Source organism: Lepidochelys olivacea (genome assembly GCF_965140295.1).
Source record: "Lepidochelys olivacea isolate rLepOli2 genome assembly, chromosome: 15".
Lineage (NCBI taxonomy): Eukaryota > Metazoa > Chordata > Testudines > Cheloniidae > Lepidochelys > Lepidochelys olivacea.
The window spans coordinates 3163486-3184933 of record NC_140425.1 but is presented as its reverse complement, the minus strand read 5'-3'; the positions used below and the strand labels follow the sequence as shown (position 1 = coordinate 3184933).

Below are 21448 nucleotides of genomic sequence, written 5' to 3'. Positions count from 1 at the left end.
TTGCGCCTCCAACTCCTTTATCCTTCTTCCTAGAGCCATAGTCCGCAGTGATCCGCTCAAGGTCATTCTTGGCAGTATCATTGGTGCCCACGTGGAGAAGCAGGAAGGGGTAGCGATCCGAGGGCTTGATGAGTCTCGGCAGTCTCTCCGTCACATCGCGAATCTTAGCCCCTGGCAAGCAGCAGACTTTTCGGTTTTCCCGGTCAGGGCGGCAGATAGATGACTCAGTCCCCCGGAGGAGAGAGTCCCCGACCACCACCACCCGCCTTCTCCTCTTGGGAGTGGTGGTCGTGGAACCCCCAACCTCAGGACAGCGCATCTCATGCCTTCCAACCAGCGGAGTCTCCTTCTGCTTTCTCGCTCCAGACATATCATCTGGTCCACTCTCCGCAACGATACCTGTGGAGAGAACATGAAAGCGGTTAGTTACCTGTGTCTGTGTTACTGGAACCCGGACATTCCGCTTACCTCTTCTGGAGGTCACATGTTGCCAAGCTTCTTCACTGGCCTCTTGGCTCCTCTGTGCAACCTGCTCTATATCTGTAGAGCTTTGTGCCCCTAGAAGCCTATCCTGAGTTTCGTCCAGGAAATCCTCAGTTTCCCGTATGCAACGCAGGGTTGTTATCTGTTGCTCCAGACCTTCAATCTTCTCTTCCAATATGGAGACCAGCTTGCACTTTGTACAGACAAAGTCGCTTCTGTCCTGTGGAAGAAAGACAAACATGGCACATCCAGTGCAGGTCACAACAGCTGAACCCCCCCCTTCCATATCACCTTCCTACTATGAGCTTCCTCAGAGCAGTTTGCAAGATGTAAGCCTCACTGGGCTCACTCCAGGTGAACTCCCAGGCAAACTCCTTCTGTGAGCTGCTCTGCTGTCCCCGCTGCTCAGCTGGTTCGCCCCCGCTCAGCTGGTTCGCGAAGCTCTGGCTATTTTTAAACAGCCAGGCTTCCCTGTCGCAAACAAACAGACACCCTACTGCCCGCCCCCTGCAGGCTAGCAGCCAATCAGACACTCACTCAGGCTCTCACACTGCCCCCCCAGCAAACACACGCTCGGATACTTCCTCAGCAAGCAAACAAACACAGACTCGGATACTTACCAGTCCCAGGCAAACTCCTTCTGTGAGCTGCTCTGCTGTCCCCGCTGCTCAGCTGGTTCGCCCCCGCTCAGCTGGTTCGCGAAGCTCTGGCTATTTTTAAAACCGGCTATTTTTGATACCGGCTGCCAACTAGACATGGAGCTATTGATCACTACCCGTTGAGCCCGACGATGTAGCCAACTTTCTATCCACCTTATAGTCCATTCATCCAGCCCATACTTCTTTAACTTGCTGACAAGAATACTGTGGGAGACCGTATTAAAAGCTTTACTAAAGTCAAGGAACAACACGTCCACTGCTTTCCCCTCATCCACAGAGCCAGGTATCTCATCATAGAAGGCAATTAGATTAGTCAGGCATGACTTGCCTTTGGTGAATCCATGCTGACTGTTCCTGATCACTTTCCTCTTCTCTAAGGGCTTCAGAACTGATTCCTTGAGGACCTGCTCCATGATTTTTCCAGGGATTGAGGTGAGGCTGACTGGCCCGTAGTTCCCCGGATCTGCCTTCTTCCCTTTTGTTCCCTTACTCGTTTTCAATAGTGCATAAGGCTAAGTTTTAGTCAGTGTGTTTTTAGTAAAAGTGACAGACAGGTCAGAGGTAGTAAACAAAAATTCACAGCCCGTGACCTGTCCATAATTTTTACTATATGCCCCAGACTAAAACTTGAGGCGGGTGGGGGGACTGCCCGGGGGGATGCTGTGGGAGGGCGGCCCAGGTGCTGCAGGAGCAACATCCCCCTTGCTCAGCTGCTAGGCGAAGGTGTGGTCAGACAGCTCTCTGTGCTGTCTAAGCCCGGAGCACTGGCTTTGCAGCTCCCATTGGCCGGGAACCGTGGCCAATGGGAGCTGTGTGGGAGGAGGTGCCTGCATGCAGAGGCAGGGCAGAGCTGCCTGGCTATGTCACTGCTTCCAGGGAGCCTCCCAGCACTCGCCTCACCCCATCCCCTGCCCCCTCCCACACCCAAACTCTGCTGCTGTTGAGGGGGGGGACGGTGGCCCGCGACTGCCCCAGCATAAAACAGTCCCTTCTGTGACTTAAAATATGGAAGACAAAAATACCAAAAGGAATGTAAGTTTGTGTAATGGAAAGTGCCAGGTGTGTTGTAAGCCTAGGGCGCCGACATGAACTAGCTGCCCTAATGGAGGGACACTACTCAGGCCCCTCAGTAGGTTAGATTTGCAGAACTAGCAGATGAGTTCTCCGCCTTTGGGAGAGATTAAGAGAGTTTTCAGCATTAAACCTGAGTCTGTTTGGTTTGTTCCCAAAGAGCCACAGCTGCACCATCAAAATTGAGAATAAGGAGAAAGGTTGCAAGTAAGAACTAAGTCTTAACTTCCCCACCAACATTGTCAAATGGTAAATGTTACAGCATGGTTACCGCAGAGGGTAGAAATGCACAGATCTCCTGTTTCCAAACCCCACTGAAATTGGATGTGAAGACTCTGGTGACCTAGGCCATTCTGCACTGATGTGGTTGTGGTAATAAAATTATTGGCTCAAACTCTGAAATCTGATGGTCCATTCAGGGTAAGAGAATCTGAGGTACAAAGGTAGTTTTAATTCTCTTAACACACAATACTTCTGCCCAAGGGAAAACTGTATTGATTGTTATGGAGCAATACCTGATGCTCCATAGTTTTTCTGGTTTGAAAACATAAGTTTAATATTTTTCTTCTAAATTTAAGAGCACCAGTGTGCAACTTACAAAGACTCTCCGTGGAAAAGAAAGCAAGAGGAGGCTTATGACAAGCTCCTTTATGAAAGGTCTGTAGGTGTTTGTTAAACCTCAAATATTTCACCTACGAAGGACAGCAAGAAAAATAAATTAGGAGGTGTATTAGCAAATGCTCCCATGCAAAACTCTAAACTTTATTCACCTTTATTTATATATTTAACAATTCTAAAGTATTTACTTCTTGCTTTGACAAAAATGAAAAATATAGGAGCACTTTACTCCTCCTTAGGAGAGAAGGGTTATATATACAGCTATGGAGAGATCTTGGTTCCCCCTTTACATACAAAGAAAAATAATATTAATAAAAAAGTGCTTCATTGATCAAAAAAGACTAAGAGCTGCAAGCATTTATTCACACTATATATCACATACCCAAAAAACCCGTATCATAACCTCTTGGCACCTGTCATTAGGAACTGCAGAGTCTGACTTATTCCTGACTCTGCACCACAAAATGACACAATGTTAATGTGTAGAACTACACCATGTCCACTAAGGTCAAGCTTCTAACCACCAACCTCAAAGGAAAGCCAGCAAGATAGGAGCTGTATATTACCCTGGTTTCTGTTGCAACCTTCTCAGCTGTACCAGGAACTGTAACCGCTGTAGCAGTTCTAGTCAGGATTTTTACTGCATTTTCACAGGAATAATTCATTTTTGATAAAACTCAAATTGGAGACTCTAGATTTTTCTTTGCTTTTCCCCTGCTGATGATTTCCAAGTGTTTCAAAACAGTACCAGGAGCAAAAGAGCATTGTCACCAGACATCCTGCCCGCTAAGCACATCTGTGCTAAACCAGCATCTTGGAACATTCATTTTCATCTTGTAAATCTTCAGCTTACACTGAAGCGGTGTGGAAAGTTCAGGCATCAAGAATAAAATATCTTGACAAGTCTTTCCCCTAAGGTTCTACCAGGTATTCAGAGATGCTTCTCTCTTTTATGAAATTCACTCTAGGAGTTGTCATTTTGATGTTCTACTGAAGGCAAGTACCCCTCTAGCCCAAGACCCATTATAATTCCTTGCACCTTTGTACTCAAAAACTTTTACATACTCCAAGGGAATCTGTTCTACTTGAACATGTCAGAAGTAGAAGCTGTCACAGCTTACCCTAGACAATATATTATACATTATAAAGTACTTTTCTTCCTTTTCCAAACTGCATTATGCATACTGTATCAAAAGGAAAAGGGTACGTGTGGGTACCAACTGTTCTCATTTAAAAATAGATATTCAAGAGACTCACAATTTAATGAGGTGATTTAAAAAATTGCTTTCAAATTAGGGGGGGAAATCCATGATTTGTTTTGGTTCTTGATTAGATGCTTGATCAGGATTATCATGTCTAGAGTATACAGATCACAGAATGAAAAGGAGGAAATGTGCCACAGACATGACAAGCATCAATGTACTTATTTTCACTGACTGGCAGCCTCAGGCCAATGAAATTTTACTCAGCAAGATATCACAGTTGCTTTGAAATCTCTCATTAAAGTGTGAGTTTGATCATCAGTGTGACATTCAGTCTATGTTTGAATGCACCACAGAGAGTGCCCGATCAACGAACCAGCTCTGCATTCTGGATCAACTATTCTAAAAAAATGGGACAAGGGTAGTAGTTTAAAGGTCTCCTCATTTCCCCAACACGGCTTTCTTTATGATGAGTTACATTTACAGAACGTTAAACCAGTGTAAAACCAATCCTGAACAGGAAGCCATTTGATGCCCTTCCCTTTCACTTCCCTCAAACAAGCACACACTTTCCTTTGCCAGAGGTGCCCAGGTGTTTCCACTCAAAGCCACAGCCGGCTTGGCTAACAGAAAGAAAACACGTGGATTACATATGTAAATACAGAGCCGCTGAGCATGGTAATGGGCGACTGATTCCCCTTTCATGCCGTGAGGCTAACTAAACCCGCTCTAAGAACAGAGGGAGAGTGCTTGCTTGGGAAAGAGAGTCCCATTTTTTCTAGCAGCAACAGGTTCCCAAACAGCAGTTTCTTGTTTGGAAGTAATAGGAGTGACTGAAAGCACTAGCACTAAATTACCACTCTGCCTCTGGACTGAATCCCCTCCTCTCCTTTCCTCCATAACACTGAGACGTCTGTCTGCAGCACGGTTCAATAGTGGCGCAGCTAGAAGCATGAGGGAGACCTGGTCCCAGCCCCTTTCCCACTTCCCCAGTCTTTCAGAAAAACAAAAAAACATATTATATATATATATATATATATATATATATACACACACACACATATATATATATATATATACACACACACATACACACCCCCACACCCCACTAACAGGATAAAAAGGAAAGGGGGGAATAGCTGGAAAAGAAGAATTCCACAATCCAGTGGTATGTCCTGGAGTTCTGTCCCTCTGAGCAGTGATCCATGCCCAAACTCCAAAGTGCACGGCTTCTCCAGTCCCACCAGCCTCTGCCCACTAAGCATGTCTGTTTAGGAGAAGAGTCAGCATGGCCTCTTTCACCCTTCCGTCTAGGCTGGAGCTTCAATTTGAAGAGGCAGCAATAGGTTTATCCAGTTCAAGGTCAAGGCTGGAACTACTGGGATGCAAGCTGCTGTAGCAAGATTTGCAGACTCTGCTGGGTTCAAAGAGCTGTTGACTGGGAACTGGCACCTTCTGGTTACAGCAACTGGAGCAAAACACATTCCCACAATTCCTTGGATCAAGAACAGAAAGAGAGAAGAGAAATGGAAGAAAAAACAATTAGAAGCAACTTGATTTAGGGAGACAAGTTCTAATATTACAGTATGCCTTTTCAGGTGAACTAAGTGCTAGTGAAAGGGGTCAGACTGATAGCTCTGGAGACTGCAGTTATTCTCTAGACAACAGAGTGCAGGCAGAGACAGGGCAAGTTTCCCCTTCCAGCCACACCTGTGTTTCACCCCATGGGACCACCTCTAAAGATGATAAGAGACTGTCTCCAATTTGGGATCCAATCACTGGCCTCTACTAAGACTCAGGTACTTTTGGAATTTAACCCCAAGTGACTTAGGCAGCTAAGTCCCATTTTCAGTGGGACTCCAGTGCCCAAGACTGCAGCTGCACCAGAGAGTTTACAGGTGCGGAGCTGCACTGATGTAGCTTGCACAGCTGTAAACTCCCTAATGTGACCCACCAACAGCGCTGTCTACACCGGAGCTTAGGTCGGTGTAACTTACATCGTTCAGGGGCCGGGGAGCTTTTTCACACACCCCTGAGCTATGTAAGTTACACCGCAGTAAGTGCCAGTGTAGACACAGCCTAAGTCACGTGACTTTGAAAATTTTACTCCATGTTCAATTGTGGGGTGCACTAGGAACTGGACTGAGACCCCCAACGCAGTGGAAGAAGGCCAAAGAGCTGTTGGATGGTGAAGCTTTTGTTTACTACCAGTCTTGTCCATATTTGAAACAGTGACCTAAAGGTGAAAGGCTCCATGTCCTCATAATTCTCTAACCCTACAGTATTCCTTTCTGGTAAGTGAGAGTACAAAGGGGTAACTAAGCCTTTTTTCTTGTTTCTCACACGTATATGCTTTGGAAGATTTAAGTATAGGCCAAATAAAATAGGATAAAACTTTAATAAATGTAGTCTACCTACTACCCCCAAGATCCAATAAGGATCTGTGCTGCAATGGTTGTAGCTCAGCGGAACCATAGCAGCATCATACTTCTGCACACAGAAAATGTGAATATCAACCAGAACCATGCAAAGCCATAGGATAAGCAGCCGTGTATTCCTTGGGATAAGCAGCCGTGTATTCCATGCTTAGAAAGTGACAATAACAATGCAGCAGAACAAGCAGTCTTATTCACATTCCTGTCAGGTGTCAGTTGGCAGAGGCATGCTGGCTCATGCACCTCAGGGGAGTCATGGATAAATTTGGAAACTTGAAAATGATTAAGTTCTTCACCCCCACCTCCATCCGCCCAAATCCTGGCTCTGATCGTTCTAATCTGATGACCACTATAGTTCACAACCCCTTCCCTTCACAACTAGGCAAGCATTATTAAGGTGTTAGCACTGTACTTCAGGGACCTGAAGTTTTCAAATTCTACACAGAAGCTTCCAGATTTTATCTGCTTGGCTTATGTTTTTCTCATTAACTCATTGGAGTTAGGATGTTGTGCCCTTGGGGGCTTATGGGGGGAGATCTTGATTTCCTGCTGCCAAGAGACTGATGGGCAGAAAAGTCTGCATGTGTCTAGCAGCCTTGATTAATCTTTCCAAGCCAGGAGACAAGATTTCCTGATGCCAGTAACTGGTGCAGTGACAGACAGCAAAGGGAAATCCCATTTCTCACCTCAATGGGCTAATTTCTCCAGCTGTGCACAGCAGCTTCTGGTTATAAAGCTCTAACTTTAGCACTAGGAAACTCCCTTTGGCTAGACTCATACACTGGGTTTTGAAGTCTTCATACGGACTCCATTTGAAACTGCTATTAGAAAAAACTGCAGGAGTGAAAACAGTTTCATGCACTGCAATACCGAGAAGCCCGGCAGGAAAGCAGTTTGGATATGCTACAGCTCTGTTGCAGAAAGGACAATTATCCAGCAGAAACTTACTTTTGACAGACTAGAACAAAATGGGTTTCTGGAGAAAAGCAGCAAACCATTTTTTTAAATTTATTTGTTTAGATCAGCAGCTTGCCTCACACACCTGATCTGTTTTCTCTTAGGATTCTCCCCCTAATTCCTGAAGGGCCAGTAGAACCTGTCACACTGTGTGCCTTGTACTCTGCTAGAGGTTCATTCAATCTCATCCATCTTTCCTCTCTAACAGACACCAGAGGCTCAATGGAAAAGGTCATATTCCTCCTCTGAGAGACAGACACCAGAGGCTCAATGGAAAAGGTCATATTCCTCCTTTGAGAGACAATCTGACTTTTGCTTTCCCAAAATCCTGCTACCACTCCCACCTTCTCTCGCCAAGTAATGAGCATCTACCCTTACCCTTCCTCCACCAGGTTCTACTTACTGCTTTCCCTGAGGCATTTTTTACTACTGCTAAAATGTCACAGCCACACCAGAACTCTCCTATATTATTCACACTTCACAGAATACTCAGACATACAGGAAAAGGGTTCAGAATAAACTGGTAACAACTAAATTTGTAGGCTGCTCCCTGCAATTAGAAGTGAAGCATTCACAGATTCCAAGCCAGGGGGAACCATCGTGATCATCTAGTCTGATCCTCTGAATAACCACTTGTAGATCTCCCCCAAAATAATGCCTAGCGCAGATCCAATCTTGGTTTAAACATCCAATCTTGATTTAAAAATTGTCAATGAAGGAGAATCCACCATGACACTTGGTAAGCTGTTCCAAGGGTTAATTACTCGCACTATTAAAAATGTATGCCTTATATCCAGTCTGAATTTGTTTCTTTTTCTCAAACAAATGACTCACGAAGTGGGGGTTAGTTTGAACTGTGATGTGGATTACGTAACAAAAAACTGAGTCCTAAATGCCTTTCTGTGGAAAGAGCTGCCTGATCAGAGTCATATGAATCTAAACACCTGACAGGCTGCACTATCCACCCAGGGCTCATTTCTGGTGTTTTCTGGACAAGTGAAGAACAAAGATGAGGGGAAGGGGGAAATAAAGTTAGTTTGGAGACGTTATCAAAGAAATGCAGATAGACAACAGACAGAGGCTGTTGCAAATGCTCACCAGGTTTGATCAACACGTTCAGTGTCCCTGCAGGGAGGGGAGAAAGAGCTCAGAGGGGAAACTAGTAAAAGACGCAAATGGTGCCAACAAGGGACACTGAAGTTTCTTTAACTTGCTCAAGGGTACAGAATATGTGGTTTTCAACCTCATTTTTGCCCTCACAGGGACAGGGTGAGCAGGTCCACCCTGTGCAGCAGGATTAATGAAACATTAAGATACGAAAACAATTGATCTTCTTGTTGTAGGTCACTTATTTCTTACTAGTCCCTTGAAAGCCGTCTCAACCAATATGGGTAGCTTGTTCCAAACAGGTTGGAAACACTTAGAATGTCATGCAATGCAGGAACTAAATGGCAATTTGCAATAAAACTTGAATCCTTGAAGTGATTATAGTTCCCAGGGTCCTTAGGCGTGTCCAATGTGTACATACTGAACAGGAGCCCTCTAGAGCCTAGGCCTGGAAAGTTGTAGGCTAAATGGCAAAGCGATTCCAGGGAGACAGAGGAAGCAAGGTGTCAGTGCTAAATGGGAAACTCTTTGCAATGAGAATTAAAATAAGCAAACCCACTAGAGAAAGGACAGAGGAAAACAGCAGAGCTCAGCTCTCACCAAATATGTCAGATGTATGTAATTTTAATACCTAGCATTTATATTTTTCATCTGAAGCTGTAAGTCATATATATACAGATGAGGAATCCTGGGAAAATCAAAACTGCTCAACTTATTCTATTCATTCTTTACTGGGTTTGTTTATCTTCTCAAGAGGACAGAATGGAACAAAATATAAAAATGGACACAAAGCACAGCAGATGGTTTAACTCCTTGCTGCTTCAAAGGGCAATACAGCATCAAAAACAGATGATCACCATCTGTTTAAGTGCTATCTTCTCTGAGCATCTTGTCTGCTCCAATATCCAACAACAGGATTTGGTAATATAGGGATACATCTTCATTCCCTGAAGCATGTAACTGGAGGTTCTTCAAGGTATGTGGTCCCTAACTGTATTCCACTGAGAGTTATGCGCACACACCATGTGCCCAGAGCTGTAGCTTTTCAAAGTAGTATTACTTGTCGGTCTGCTCATGCGCTCTTGTACCACCCTGTAGTTTCACCTGAGGCGATAAAGGGTAGGGCAGACCGACCGTGTCTCCAGTTACTTCTCCACCGCAGACATACCAGATCCCCAACAGACGAGAAGGAGGGTGGGATTGGAATATAGATAGGGACCATACATCTCAAAGAACCCCCGTTACAGGTAAGTAACCTCCCCTTTTTCTTTGAGTGACAGTTCCTATTGTATTCCACTGAGGGTGATTAACAAGCAGTACCTATATAGAAGGCAGGAGCGAGGAAGATGACGGAACTGTGGAATGGAGGACCGCTGTACCGAAAGAGGCGTCCATCATGGAATCATATACTGGAGTATAGTGAGAGGAAAAGGTGTGTACCGAACTCTACGTGGCTGCCTTACCTATGTGCAAGGGGCACAATGTGGAGTGCGGCTGTGGTTGATGCTTGCAGTCTCATGGAATGGACTCGTATCCCTCAGGTGGGGATCATCCCAACAACTGGTAGCAGTGTATCATACATCCTGAGACCTACCTGGAGATTCTCTGAGTGGAGATGGCCTGTCCCTTAACTTTTGAAATGGCTTCATCCTTTATAGGTAAAAGACCAGGGCCCTATGTACATCAAGGGACTGGAGTCGCTGTTCCTCATGAGAGGTGTGTGGTTTGGGGAAAAGGTAGGTAAATAGATGAGTTGGTTGAGGTGGAATTGGGAAACCACTTTTGGAATAAATCTGGGATGTAGCTGCGCTGAAACCTTGTATTTATGGAATATGGTGAAAGGAGGGTTTTCCCATCATGGCCCACAGTTTGCCAACCCTCCTCACTGAGGTAATAGCAAAGAGGAAAGCAACCTTCATGGAGAGGAGAGAAAGGGGGCAGGAGGCCAGACATTCAAAAGGAGAGTTCATTAATGAGGTAAGGAATAGTTTGAGGTCCCACTGAGGGGTGATAGGCTGACTGGGCGGGTATTTACATATAAGGCCCTTCCAGAATCAGGCCATCAAAGGATGGGTAAAAATTGAATGCCCCTCCACCACAGGGTGGAAAATGCTAATAGCCGCTGCGTGCAGCCTGATGGAATTGAGAGCGAGCCCCGAGGTCTTCACACAGAGGTAATAGTCTAAGAGCATTGAGATGCCCACAGCTTCGGAGGCAAGGCTTTGTTGTTGTACCCAGAACATGAAACACGCTCATTTAGCCTGATAGGAGCGTCTCATAAAGTCCCTCCAGCTACTGGAAAGGATGTCTTGTACTGGCAAAAAGCATTCTCGTGCTAACAGACGTGTCCATCCAAAAACCAAGCTGTCAGGTGAAGCATCCATGAATCGGGGTGCCTGAGTCTGCCATTGTGTTGTGTTAGCAGTTCCGGAAATGTCTGGAGCAGGAGTGGAGGATGTTTTGACATGCAGAAAAGAAGGCAGCGCGAGAATGGAGCAATCAGAATGACTGTTGCTCTCTCCCGCCACAGTTTGTGGAGGACGTGCAGTAGGAGTGGTAAGGGGGCAAAGGCATAATTTGTCTAGTCTACCAGTCAATGACCGGAGCATTGCCCTGTGAGCAGGCACCAAGTCCCCATCTTAAGCAATAGTGAGTGCACTTGGTGTTGGTGTGGGATGCAAGGAGGTCCACGATCAGAGTACCCCAGCAACCAAAAATGTCCGCGACTACTATGTCGTGTAACTCCCATTCGTGGCTGGTTAAAAAGCTCCTGCTGAGAGTATCGTCAATCACATTCTAGGTACCAGGCAGGTAGGCTGCTGACAAAAGGATACGATGTTCAATGCACCATTTCCACAAGCATACCACTTCCGTACACAGCGTTGGAGATCTCATGCTCTCTTGTTTGTTTATGTAGTATACTGTGGTGGTGTTGTCCAACATGACGAAGATGTGACAATAATGGATAGCTGATAAGAACACATGTAACCGCTTTGTGTACCGTCCGAAGTTCATGGCTATGCTCTGGCACAGGGTCCATAGCACTGGTACTCATGGCAGATTGTTCAGGCTGATGTACGGGGGGGGGGGGGGGTTCCCCAGCCAGGATCTGATTATGGCTCCATAGCGACCCCCATGAGGTGCTTTTTGAGGTGGAGAGCTCGGCCTTCTTGTGTAGAGGCAGGGAAGGAGAGGCAGATACTGAACCTGGACCCAGTGTGGGCTTCTCCCCAAACAGCACAAACAGTGTTGGTGCTCGTCGCTGATGGAAAATGAGCAAGGGCAGGAAGCGCAGACTTAATGTCTTCAGAATAATCTATTACCAGGCCCGGGTACTGAAAGGGAGGTGAGGTGGGGATTGTTTAGTGGGAAAACTGCTGACGTCGTGAAAATTACTACAAAAATACAATAAAATCGTAACTATGAACAAGAAGTAAAAAAAACAGTTTTTCTAGAAAGTTTGGAAAATGCATCACCCGTGACAAGAAGACAGCAGAAGCTCCGACTTGTACCACACGGCACTGAGAAGGAACAGGAGATGCTGCCCTACCCTTTATCACCTTGGGTGAAACCACAAGGCGGTGCAAAGGTGCATATGTGGATCAATGAGCGATATTACTTTGAAACGTTCTGGCTTCAGGTGCATGCACATAACCCTCAGTGGAATACAATCTTTACTGCATTGGCCTCGGTAGCACTACAAAAGTAATTTCCCCTCTCTTGGTATTCATCCCTTCTTGTCAACTGTTGAGAATAGGCCACTTCCACCTTAATTGAATTGGCCTCATTAGCACTGACCCCCGCACTTAGTAAGGCAACTCTTTTCATGTGCTGTGATATATATACTGCTTATGATATTTTTCACTCCATGCATCTGATGAAGTGGGTTTTAGCCCAAAAAAGCTTATGCCCAAATAAATTTGTTAGTCTCTAAGGTACCATAAGGACTCCTCGTTGTTTTTGCTGTTACAGACTAACACGGCTACCCCTCTGAAACCTGAAAAGGTTGTGATTCCTATGTTGATTGTACTGAATGGGAAAAGGTGTAGACAATATTTTATAACACTTACATTTACTTAAAAAAATATGCCTGCAAAGAGCAGACTGTCTCTGAATCACAATTTAAGGGAAAAGGAAGGCTGACTCTTTGAACGGGTACGGAGCTGACAGCAGGTTTGGCTTTCGAAATAGACATTGCAAATAAATTGAGACCCAGGAGCAAAACCAGACTTTTTCCCCCAGAGAAGGCTGGATTCCTTGCTTCAGCAGCACGTATGGTCCTCCTACTCTAGAATTTCTCTTATCCAGACATCCTTCCTAGTCTTTCCTAATTTAAGAGAAACGAAATTGTCAATTCAACTCAGACATCCTCGCTGTTCAGCTGCTCCCCCTTTCACATTTAACTCTCTATGGACAGGTTACCTGCAGTGGTGCTTCCTGCTGGCAAGCCAGAATGTACTGTCACAGCCATAGCAGTGTGCAGCTAGGTGGTCTGGCAGCCATCGTGTCACCTGTGAAACACAGAACACAAAGACAAATTTGTCAAGGAGACAGCCCTTGAAAAACCAGTCTGGCCTGAGTTTATAAAGCCCATGAAGAGCACAGAGATGGATGTGCCCCTGGCTACTTAAATTGAACAGATTCAATCCTGGCAATAATGAAAGAGAAAAGACAGAAAACTTCTCCTCAGAAACTGATCCACCAAATTCCCTCCAGCCACACAGAGAAGTCCTCTAATGTATAGCTCACTGATTTCTTTCTATACTTCAAAAGGTACCCAAACCTTACATGTTTACAGGGAATGTGTTAGTTCAGGGTTCCTTCAGCTATTGTCTTTCCGTGGTTTCTCAAAAATTGTTCAGACACCTGACAGCAGAGGGCTCCTTGGCACAGATATTTGAAGTGTTAGAGATAAGTGAGGGCAACAGGGATAGTTTACAAGAACTGGTGTGTGACCATGGGGCTGTAGTATAACCACGTTATGGAGAATCATTTCCTAACAGAAGGAAAGAGGGAGGAATATCACAGCATAGGCATATCACAGACAGGGATTTAGTCTGTACCTCTGTGTCCTGTTTATCCACCTGCTCCCAGCTGGCTTCAGAGAAAATCTCTGTGCTGCAGCGAGACAAGCAGTTCTGATCCAGATTGCTTTCCGAGTCGGGTATTGAAGTCTGTTGGCAAACAAACACAGCTGAACAGAACCTGCACATACTCCCACTTCCACATGAACCAGAAGTAAACAGTTGGGAAGGGAGAATCTGTGCACCTCCTGCTAGGAAAAGATAGATTATGCTTGGACTGGAGGGGCTCAGGTCAAGTATTCTTACATACCTATAATTTAGGTTGTGCCAGTACAGACAAGAGTTCTATCTGGGATGGGACTAAATGTGCATCAAGTGAGGCAGATTGCTTGTGTAATGGTGTACTGCAACAGGACAGAATGAAATTGTTATCCCTTTAATGCCAGGACATGGGGTTAAAATCTACCTGCTGCGGTGTATGTGCAAGATTCCGGACACATAGCACATGATTAACAGTGGGCACCTCACAAATCTCATAGCTGTACCCTGTCAATCCAGTTTCTCAGACCTATCTCCTTTCCAAAGCTCTTTCACTTTAAAAAGCAATATTTATAATGTATATGCCTTGCTGTTTCTGATAGTTCCTTTGGGAAGATGTAAGTTAAAATCAAACATGTGGAGGTAAGGTTTAGAGCCCACTTCCACAAGTGGACTGATGCTTTCTTGCCAGGTTGAACTTTATTTCAACTGACTTTGGTCAAAGGACACACACGACAGCTCTTCCAGACATGAGAGATTCAAGAACTTTTGTTCTCAACCTTTCAGTGCTGGAGAGTTGGTACCTCTGATGCTAGCTTAGAGAATATACCTATCAAGACCGGGCAGAAATAAAAGGTAGAGACTAGGACTCAGGTTTGTAAAGGTATGTAGGTGCCTAAAGATGTAGATAGGCACCTAAGTGCTTTTGAAAATCCATTTCAATCTGCCCACACGTTATACATTGTGAAGGCCCTTATCTCAATAAGAATACTTTGAATTAAGCCAGTGGGTCACATTTCTGTCAGGAACCCAAGCTCCAGCTAATGAGAGAAGACCATTTTGAATGATGCTCAGCAGACCTAGCATTCACAGTATCAGTATTTAGCAATTATTATATTAGCTGCAACCTCAATAGCCCAAGAAGTTGATGCAAGTCTTTCCAAATGAATGCACCTGGGACTATCCAGCCCCTGTGTCAACTAGATCCCTTTGCCACTTCCAAAGAATGCTTATAAACATTACTCCTGGGGGAATTCTGCGCCACTGCGCAATGCAGAATTCGTGCAGAATTAATGTTCTGCACAGAATGTCCTTTTTCCCCTCACAGAAATGGTTCTGCAGAGCTGCTCGCCGCCACTGGACCCAGCAGAGCCCTGCTCCCCAGCTCGCAAATAGAACACACTGCCAGGGGAAGGGAGAGGAAGCGCTGAAGAGTTCCTGGCAGCTGCAGTCCCCGGCACGCCCTGAAAGAAGGACGTGGCGTGGACTACAAGGAACTCCATACAAGCCCAGGACCCAGCATCAGGGTGTTTCTTCCTCTGGATCCCTGGGCTCTGGGGTTGTGAGTATATGGGATGCAGGGCACCTGTCAGCTGGGCTCTGAGGGTAGGGGGTGCATATGTCTGGGCTGGTGGTGCCCTGCAGCTGGGCTCTGGAGGGGTAGGGATGCAGGTGTCTGGGCTTGGAATAGGGGGTGTAAATCTCTGGGCTGGGGGGACGACCTGTGGCTGGGCTCTGGGGGGGGTAGGGGATATAGGTGTCTGGGCTGTGGAGGCACCCCATGATTGGGCACTGGGAGGGAGGGGATGGAGGTGTCTGGGGCCCTGGCTGGAGGAGGAAGAGAAGCAGGAACTGGGTTGTCATAGAGGTTTCTTTAACTCTCTAGTCCTGGGGGAATTTTTGTTGTTGTCTGTATTGTAATAGGTTTCAGAGTAACAGCGTGTTAGTCTGTATTCGCAAAAAGAAAAGGAGGACTTGTGGCACCTTAGAGACTAACCAATTTATTTGAGCATAAGCTTTCATGAGCTACAGCTCACTTCATCGGATGCATACTGTGGAAATGGCCCACCTTGATTATCATGCACATTGTAGGGAGAGTGGTCACTTTGGATGAGCTATTACCAGCAGGAGAGTGAGTTTCTGTGTGTATGGGGGTGAGAAAACCTGGATTTGTGCTGGAAATGGCCCAACTTGATTATCATGCACATTGTAGGGAGAGTGGTCACTTTGGATAAGCTATTACCAGCAGGAGAGTGAGTTTGTGTGTGTGGTTTTTGGAGGGGGGACGGAGGGTGAGAAAACCTGGATTTGTGCTGGAAATGGCCCAACTTGATTATCATACACATTGTAAGGAGAGTGATCACTTTAGATAAGCTATTACCAGGAGGAGAGTGGGATGGGAGGAGGTATTGTTTCATGGTCTCTGTGTATATAATGTCTTCTGCAGTTTCCACAGTATGCATCCGATGAAGTGAGCTGTAGTTCACGAAAGCTTATGCTCAAATAAATTGGTTAGTCTCTAAGGTGCCACAAGTACGCCTTTTCTTTTTGTATTGTTATAGACATAGTTGCTGACAGATATTTTGAAATAAATTATCAAAATAATTGAAACTGGTGTGATTATATAATGTTATTCTGACAAATAAAATGTGCAGAATTTTAAAATATTGTGCGCAGAATTTTTAATTTTTTTGCACAGAATTCCCCCCAGGAGTAAAACCTTTAAGTATTGTAAATATAAATGAAATATACACACTACATTTAAAAAACCGAAGCATTCGATGGCACCTAGAAGTGGGTTTTTTTATGCACAAAAGCTTATGCCCAAATAAATCTGTTAGTCTTTAAGGTGCCACCAGACACCTCGTTGTTTTTGTGGATACAGTCAAACACGGCTACCCCTCTAATACTTGACATACCACATGTGTGTATAGAGAGTGAAGTTTTCATTATTATTATAATTTCTACTGTGGTAGTGCTCAGAGACATCATTCAGGATCAGTATCCCAATGTACTATGTGCTGTTCAAACACATAGGAAGACATGGTCCCTACCCCAAGGAGTTTACAATCTGAGAATTCCCTTATGCCTCCCCTACCATCCTCATCCTTTCCATCCTCCCCCCCATCCCTTCTCTGCTGCTTTCCACTTCCCTCTCTCTAGCTCTTCCCTCTTCCCTTCCCTTCCCTAACTGACAGGCCTCTGAAAAAAGAAGCCACAAACACAGCTGCTTGCTGGTATTGGGGCTTCAAATTTCCAGTGGCTCCTGACGTTTGTTTTTTGAAGCTACGCTACCAACAAGAAGCAGAGTGAGGCAGGTGCATTGGCTTCTTTTTTAAAGTCTTGTTACTGCAGTTTAATTCAAACAGGAGGAGTAGGAAAAAATAGGTAGGGGGAGGAGGATTGAAGCAAATTTAAAAATTTCACCACACCCACATGTGAAAAATGTATTTGCTTTACCTACGCAATACATATTTACAATTACAAACTTGTGGATACTACACAATTTGTAATCTTTGTATAGTATCCATAATGTTGCAACAACTACATACGTGATGTAGTCTAGCTGTAGCAAACATACTACAATCAAACTATGCTCCAGATTCAGGTCCTACTCTAACTGCTTTAAGGGTTTGTCTACACTACGAAATTAGGTCGAATTTATAGAAGTCGATGTTTTAGAAAGCAATTTTATACAGTCGATTGTGTGTGTCCCCACTAAGCGCATTAAATTGGCGGAGTGAGTCCATAGTACCGAGGCTAGCATCCGCTTTCAGAGTGTTGCACTGTGGGTAGCTATCCCATAGTTCCCGCAGTCTCAGCCACCCATTGGAATTCTGGGTTGAGCTCCCAAAGCCTGACGGGGCAAAAACATTGTTGCAGGTGGTTTTGGGTACCTGTCGTCAGTTGAGCCTCTCTCCGTGAAAGCAACGGCTGACCATCGTTTCATGCCTTTTTTCCATGTGGGTGCAACACTGCTTTCAGCAGACGGTGCAGTACGGCTGCAAACTGTCATCATCGAATGACCGCTTCCGCCTCCACTCTGCTCTCCTGGTGCTATGAATCCACCTCGCAGGTCCTCCATATGACTGTCGTCATCCACTGCTTCCGCTGGCACTCTGCTCTCCTGGTGGTCTCGCAGGTCCTATATATGACCGTTGTCATCCGCCGCTTCAGCTGCAACTCTGCTTGGCTGCTCTTGTCTTGCCATACCACGTCAAGTGTGCAGCCCACTCAGCTGTTGTATCCTGGCAGCAGACGGTGCAGTAGGTCTGCAAAACTGGTCATCCAACCACCGCTTCCCCTGCAACTCTGCTCTCCTTCTCTCCTGCAGACGCCATACCACGGCAAGCATGAAGCCCACTCAGATCACCGCGGCAGTTATGAGCATTGTAAACACCACACGCACTATCCAGCAGTATATCCAGAACCAGAACCTGCAAAAGCAGGCGAGGAGGCGACGGCAGTACAGTGACGAGAGTGATGAGGACATGGACAAGACTTCTCTCAAATCACGGTCCCCGGCAAATTAGCCATCCTGCTGGCAATGGGGCAGGCTCATGACATGGAACGCCGATTCTGGCAACAAGCACAGACTGATGGGATCGCATAGTGTTGCAGGTCTGGGATGATTCCCGGTCACTGCGAAACTTTTGCATGCATAAGGGCACTTTCATGGAACTTTGTGACTTGCTTTCCCCTACCCTGAAGCGCAAGAATACCAAGATGAGAGCAGCCCTAACAATTCACAAGCAAGTGGCGATAGCCCTCCGGAAGCTTGCAATGCCAGACAGCTACTGGTCAGTCAGGAATCAATTTGGCGTGGGCAAATCTACTTTGGGGGCTGCTGTGATCCAAGTAGTCAACACAATCACTGAGCTGCTGCTATCAAGGGTAGTGACTCTGGGAAATGTGCAGGTCATAGTGGATGGCTTTGCTGCAATGGGATTCCCTAACTGTGGTGGGGCGATAGACAGAACACATATCCCTATCTTGGGACCGGATCACCTTGGCAGCCAGTACATAAACCTAAAGGGGTGCTTGTCAATGGTGCTGCAAGCACTGGTGGATCACAAGGGACATTTCACCAACATCAACGTGGAATGGCTGGGAAAGATACATGACGCTTGTATCTTCTGGAACTCTGGTCTGTATGAACCAGCTGCAGCAAGGGACTTACTTCCCAGACCAGAAAATAACCGTTGGGGATGTTGAAATGCCTATAGTTATCGTTGGGGACCCAGCCTACCCATTAATGCCATGGCTCATGAAGCCATACACAGGCAGCCTGGACAGTAGTCAGGAGCTGTTCAACTATAGGCTGAGCAAGTGCAGAATAGTGGTAGAATGTGCATTTGGACGTTTAAAAGCACGCTGGCGCAGTTTACTGACTCGGTTAGACCTCAGTGAAACCAATATTCCCATTGTTATTACTGCTTGCTATGTGCTCCACAATATCTGTGAGCGTAAGGGGGAGATGTTTACGGCAGGGTGGGAAGTTAAGGAAAATCGCCTGGCTGCTGATTACGCGCAGCCAGACACCAGGGCAGTTAGAAGAGCACAGTAGGGTGCGCTGCACATCAGAGAAGCTTTGAAAACCAGTTTCATGGCTGACCAGGCTACGGTGTGACAGCTCTGTTTGTTTCTCCTTGATGAAAACCCGCCCCCTTGGTTCACTCTACTTTCCTGTAAGCCAACCGCCCTCCCCTCCCCCCTTTGATCACCGCTTGCAGAGGCAATAAAGTCATTGCTGTTTCAAATTCATGCATTCTTTATTAATTCGTCACAAAAATAGGGGGATAACTGCCAAGGTAGCCTGGGAGGGGTGGGGGAGGAGGAAAGGATGCACTTCACTCCACACTGCACTTCAAATCACTGAATGCCAGCCTTCTGTTGCTTGGGCAGTCCTCTGGGGTGGAGTGGTTGGGTGCCCAGAGCCCCCCCACCCCACGTTCTTGGATGTCTGGGTGAGGAGGCTATGGAACTTGGGGAAGAGGGCGGTTGATTACACAGGGGCTGCAGTGGTGGTCTGTGCCTTTCCTGCACCTAAACCATACGCCGGAGCATATCAGTTTGATCCTCCAGTGGCCTCAGCATTGCATTCTGCCTCCTCTCATCATGCTGCTGCCACCTTTCCTCTTGATCCCGCAACCTCTCCTGTTCCTCTTGCCATCTGTCATTTTGTGCTTTCCTGGACTCTGACTTTGTCTGCCTCCACGCCTTCTGCTGGGCTCTTTCAGTGCAGGAGGACTGCATGAGCTCAGAGAACATTTCATCACGAGTGCATTTTTTTCACCTTCTTACCTGCACTAGCCTCTGGGATGGAGATGCTAGTGACAGCGTTGAAACATCTGCAGCTGCGGGAAGAAAAAAAGGGAGAGTAAAATTGAAAAAAGACACATTGGCCATTTAAAAGGAGGGGCTGATGTTTTTGGGTTAACGTGTAGCACAAACCCAACTAACCCACCCTCCTCCCCCCAATTCTCTGAGATGATCACTTCACCCCTCCTCCCACCGCATGGCTAACAGGGGGTATGATTTCTTTTTTGCCACAGGCAAACAGCCCAGCAGGAACGGCCACCTCTGAATGTCCCCTTAATAAAATTCCCCTATTTCAACCAGGCGACCATGAATGATATCACTCTCCTGAGGATAACACAGAGAGATAAAGAAGGATGTTGCTTGAATGCCAGCAAACACCGGGACCACACGCCGCCATGCTTTCTTATGCAATGATTCCAGACTACGTGCTACTGGCCTGGCATGGTAAAGTGTCCTAACATGGAGGACGCAATAAGGCTGCCCCCCCCAAGGTTTCGGGAGTACTTCCAGGAGAGCTTCATTGAGATGTCCCTGGAGGATTTCTGCTCCATCCCCAGACATGTTAACAGACTTTTCCAGTAGCTGTACTGGCCACGAAAGCATCCCAAGTCTTCAGGGCAAATTAATCATTAAACATGCTTGCTTTTAAACAGTGTATTATATTTACAAAGGTACACTCACCAGAGTTGCCTTCTCCGCCTTCAAGGCCTGGGAGCCCAGGTTGGGAGGGTATTGGCTCCAGGGTGATCAACAGTTCCTGGCTGTTGGGGAGAATGGTTTCTCCGCTTGCCTGGTGTGCGCTATCTTCAACCTCCCCTCCTCATCATCTTCCTCGTCCCCCAAATCCTCATCCTTGTTGTGTGAGACTCCCTTGCAGGAGTCTACATATAGGTGTGGGGTAGTTGTAGGGGCACTCCCAAGAATTGCATGCAGCTCATCATAGAAGCGGTATGTCTGGGGCTCTGACCCTGAGCGGGCATTTGTCTCTTGGGTTTTTTGGTAGGCTTGCCTGAGCTCCTTAAGTTTCATGCGGCACTGCTGCAGGTCCCTGTGATAGCCTCTGTCCTTCATGCCCTTGGAGATTTTTGCAAATATTTTGGCATTTCGTCTTTTGGAATGGAGTTCTGATAGCATGAATTCATCTCCCCATACAGCGATCAGATACCGTACCTCCCATTCGGTCCATGCTGGAGCTTTTTTGCGATTCTGGGACTCCATGGTCACCTCTGCTGATGAGATCTGCACAGTCACCTGTGCTGATCAGCTTGCCACACTGGCCAAACAGGAAATGAAATTCAAAAGTTTGCCAGGCTTTTCCTGTCTACCTGGCCATTGCATTCGAGTTGAGAGTGCTGTCCAGAGCGGTCACAATGGAGCACTCTGGGATAGCTCCCGGAGGCCAATACCGTCGAATTGCGTCCACACTACCACAAATTCGACCCGGCGATATTAATTTCGGCGCTAATTCCCTCATCGGGTAGGAGTACAGAAATAGATTTTAAGAGCCCATTAACTTGACAAATATGGCTTCC

At 46.2% G+C, this 21448-nt stretch overlaps 1 protein-coding gene across 9 annotated transcripts in view; it reads right to left on the bottom strand.

The window, feature by feature from the left end:
* Positions 1-3173: 3173 nt before the first annotated feature.
* The window catches only part of MTMR3 (myotubularin related protein 3), a 235858-nt gene continuing 217583 nt past the window's right edge, over positions 3174-21448 (bottom strand). For 6 of the 9 annotated variants that reach the window (XM_084649078.1, XM_084649085.1, XM_084649082.1 and 3 more), the window contains 4 exons: positions 13596-13706; positions 12955-13043; positions 8524-8550; positions 3174-5528 (listed from right to left, as the gene is read on the bottom strand). In XM_084649078.1, the coding sequence (XP_084505204.1) occupies positions 5357-5528; positions 8524-8550; positions 12955-13043; positions 13596-13706 (399 nt within the window). In that variant the 3' untranslated portion in view covers positions 3174-5356. The remainder of the gene's footprint in view (positions 5529-8523; positions 8551-12954; positions 13044-13595; positions 13707-21448) is intronic. The other 3 variants (XM_084649083.1, XM_084649084.1, XM_084649086.1) reach the window with 3 other exon arrangements.